The sequence below is a fragment of the Temnothorax curvispinosus genome, unplaced genomic scaffold (genome assembly GCF_003070985.1).
Source record: "Temnothorax curvispinosus isolate PA1 unplaced genomic scaffold, ASM307098v1 QBEX01007459.1, whole genome shotgun sequence".
NCBI classification, from domain to species: Eukaryota; Metazoa; Arthropoda; class Insecta; order Hymenoptera; family Formicidae; genus Temnothorax; species Temnothorax curvispinosus.
This window is the reverse complement of record NW_020217239.1, coordinates 1-3564: the sequence shown is the minus strand read 5'-3', so window position 1 is coordinate 3564 and position 3564 is coordinate 1. Positions and strand designations below refer to the sequence as shown.

At 43.9% G+C, this 3564-nt stretch overlaps 1 protein-coding gene across 1 annotated transcript; it reads left to right on the top strand.

Moving 5' to 3' along the window:
- The first annotated feature begins 261 nt into the window (after positions 1–261).
- LOC112457062 lies at positions 262–612 on the top strand. The gene has a single exon (XM_025019933.1). The coding sequence runs from the start codon at positions 262–264 to the stop codon at positions 610–612; it is 351 nt and encodes a 116-aa protein (XP_024875701.1).
- The last annotated feature ends 2952 nt before the right edge of the window (positions 613–3564 follow it).

The following is a 3564-nucleotide window of genomic DNA, read 5'->3' as shown; positions in this document are numbered from 1 at the left end:
AGTGGTGGCGCCCCTCGCTGCCCCCCACTATCCCGGGTTAGAAAAGCAGCGGCGGGGCGGCCCCCGTCTGCCAACGCCATCCCCTCGCCCACCGCTTACGGCGGCCCCCACACGTTCCGTTTCCTGCCTCCGACCCGCCGTCAAGTGCGCCCGGTTTCGAATTTCCTATAGTATGGCTACTTACCAGTTGCGACATATGGACTCGAAACAATCACTCTCACAGCGAACAGCGCAAACCGACTAAGAATCTGTCAAAGGGCAATGGAGCGAGTAATGCTGAAAATCAGCCTGAGGGATAAAATCCAAAACGAAGAGATAAGGAAAAGAACAGGAGTTGCCGACGTGGTTGAACGAGCAAGTAGACAAAAGTGGCAATGGGCGGGACATGTTGCGAGAAGCAACACCAAATGGACCAAAATCCTGATGCAATGGAGATTAAGAGAGTCCAAAAGAAGCATTGGCCGACCACAAACAAGATGGCGAAATGACATCCAACGCCACGCAGGAAAGAGGTGGATGCAGACAGCACAGGAGAAAAAGACATGGAAGGAAATGGAAGAGACCTATGTCCAGGAGTGGATGAAAACAGGCTACAGAAGAAGAAGAATATAATAATAAACTTAATAAAAAAATTGGTTGTGGAGCTATCACGGATGGCTCACGAAAATTATATATAAAATTGAAATACACATTTTAAATTTTAATTTAAACAAATATTTACAAAAAAAATTTAAAAAAGGAGATAAAATAAGAGTTGTTGAAAATGTACAAAATACAGGTATTATTATTGTATAATAAGTCTGATTATCAGATTGTCTGATAATAAACTTATTAACTACTAAAATGATTGTAAAAAAGTAGAAAACTCTGTTATTTAATCTAAGACTATTTACATAAAACAGATATTGCTACATTTATTATCGGACATTCTGCGTTTGTCTTTAAGTCTTTCTTAAGTATTATTAATATTTTAATTTTTACAGCTGATCCTCCATATTTAATAGTAACATGTATTGAGGATATTAAAAAATTGGAAGGACGTATGTTTTTAGGGCAATTGGTAAAGAGGATACAAACCCCTAAGAAAAGAAAACTGGATAATAATTTATTACAGCAGGTATAATTCTAAAAAATATTAAGGTTTCTGTCTACTGGCTACTTCTATCCTTGTTTGATTTGATATCAGAAGCGTGAAATCGCATGCCAAAAATTTTTACAGTATACGTTGAAATAAAAAGACATACATAAAACATAATTGTAATTGATTTAGTACATTTATAAAATACCGAACACTTTGGCTTTAATAATCACAACATAGCCACAAAATTAAAGTGACAGTAACAATAATAATAATAAATTATAAATAATAATAATAAATAATAACAATATATTGTTGCATTCGCGTTGGGTTCGCAGCTTCGCCCGGTATTTTCCGCCGTTGAGCGTCTTTAGCAACGGGCGTTGCTATGCGTTGTTGATACAGCCCGGCTGTCAGATTTCCTTCGGACTGAAACTCGAGCGGACGTTTCTGTGATTGTAACATACGCAATAAACCATCCTTTCGTTCCTTAAACCTGTTCCCTTATTCCGCGGATCGCGAGTGAACGCGCGACCGAGTGCGGGAGTGCCTAGAGAGCGTGCGAAAGCCGCCGGAGTGCAACATTTTGGGGGCTTGTCCGGGATTTGAACGGATCGATCGGACGAGCGAGGATTAGACGAGCGACACGAGCTACGATTAGACGATCAGAAATTTCCTCATAGCCGCAAGGAAACGACTCTGGGTAGCGACTCCACAGTCGGACGCCGCGGAGGTGACGACGGAGGTGGTGACCCTCCAGGCGGTGATTCGCGAGATCCGCAACATGCGCGAGGAACAGGCGCAGAGAGAGAGAGAGAATACGCCGAGACGTTCCGCCGGCAAGAGGAAGAGCTCCGTCTTCTCCGAGGGATGAACTCCGCACAAACACAGCTAAGTCCCTCCAATAATAGAGCGTCCGGGGATACGGGGACGCGTTTCGCGCTGTCGGGGGCGAGTGATGTGCGCGCGGACCCCACGGCTTATGCCGCAAATTCGGGAGTGTGCGACGCGCGAGAGAATACGGGAGCGCGGGGCGCGTTTGCGGGTGTAAATGACGTGCGCGCGGAGCTCGGATTTAAGCTCAAGCCCGACGTTTATGACGGATCGGTCCCGTTGCGGGAATTTTTCTCTCAGTTCGAAATTATCACTCGCGCAAATCAGTGGAGCGACGCGTCAAGGACCATTCGCATTGATTTCCTGTTTGAGGGGAAAAGCGCGTTCGATTCTGGACTCTGTCAAAAACGTAGAAAATTTCGAATACGCCGAGCTAAAATCGAAGCTTGAATTGCGTTTCGGGGAGGGGCACCTCTCCCAAAATTATTACTCTCTCTTCACAAATCGGAGACAGAAATTCGGGGAGGACTTTGCGTCTCTCGGCTCCGAGTTGGAAAGACTTGCCTGGTTGGCTTATCCCGAGTGCCCTTACGCTGTTCGGGACAAGATTACGTGCTCGCAATTTATCTCTGCTATAACGGACGGTTTCGTGAACAGGACCCTTCAGTTGGAGGAAGTTACCTCTTTGAAATTAGTGGTAGAGAGAACGAAGGCCGTTAAGGCCATACAAGGGGAAAGTTTCGGGGGATTTGGGACAAAGAGGGAAATTTTTGGTAAACCTTTCGAAAAAGGGGAAAAGAAAGCTTTGTCTCAAAATGAGGGCGGCGAAAAGTGCGAGGAAAAGAAAGAAGGTAGCGTCCACAAAGATTTTCCGCGCAATTTTCGAAATCGCGTTTCCGCAAAGGAATGCTGGCTTTGTGGGAAAATTGGGCATTTCCGAGCCGAATGTGCCGCGAACACGAAAAAGGGAAACGCGGAATAGTTACTCTTAGCGGGGGGAGAGTGACCCACGCAGATAAAACCCCGGAAGTTTTAATTCGTTCGATTAATAATAAGAGTGATTACGATAATTTTTGTTACCAGGGGAAATTAAATGGGAGGGATTGTTCTTTTAAAATCGATACGGGTTCCGATGTTTCCATTTTGAGTAGGAAGTTTCTCGGAGAGGTTAGAGGGAAAATTCGAGTCGAGAATTGTTCTCTTCGTTATCCCACGGGGGAGAGAGTCCCTGTGGAATTTAAAATGGAGGTAGAAGCTCGAATAGGAAATTTTTCTGAGAAGATTTTAATGTACGTGGCGGAAATTGATGACCAGTGTTTGCTGGAGAGAGATTTCTTAAAAGTCATAAATTTAGAAGGTATTTTTGATTCGTTTTTTGGAAAAAAGGAGTCAGAAATCGAAAGGGTTTTGAGTTGCTCTCGGGTAGCGAATTCTTCTGAAAAAGTTTCTCCTTTTTTGAAGGGGCTATTTGAAAAAGATTCTGAAAATTTGGACGCAAGACAGAGGGAGGTTTTTGCTGGATTTTTGAATGAATTTCAGGATATCTTTTCTGAAGACGTCGTTGCGGGGAATTGTGAAGTCGTTAATCACGAGATTAATTTGAAGAATCCTACTCCAATTAAACAAACTCCCCGACGTGTTCCTTTTCGAAT

What these genes read in the sequence shown, in the direction of transcription:
- LOC112457062 (XM_025019933.1), top strand. Translation starts at nt 262, where the DNA reads ATGGAGCGAGTAATGCTGAAAATCAGCCTGAGGGATAAAATCCAAAAC.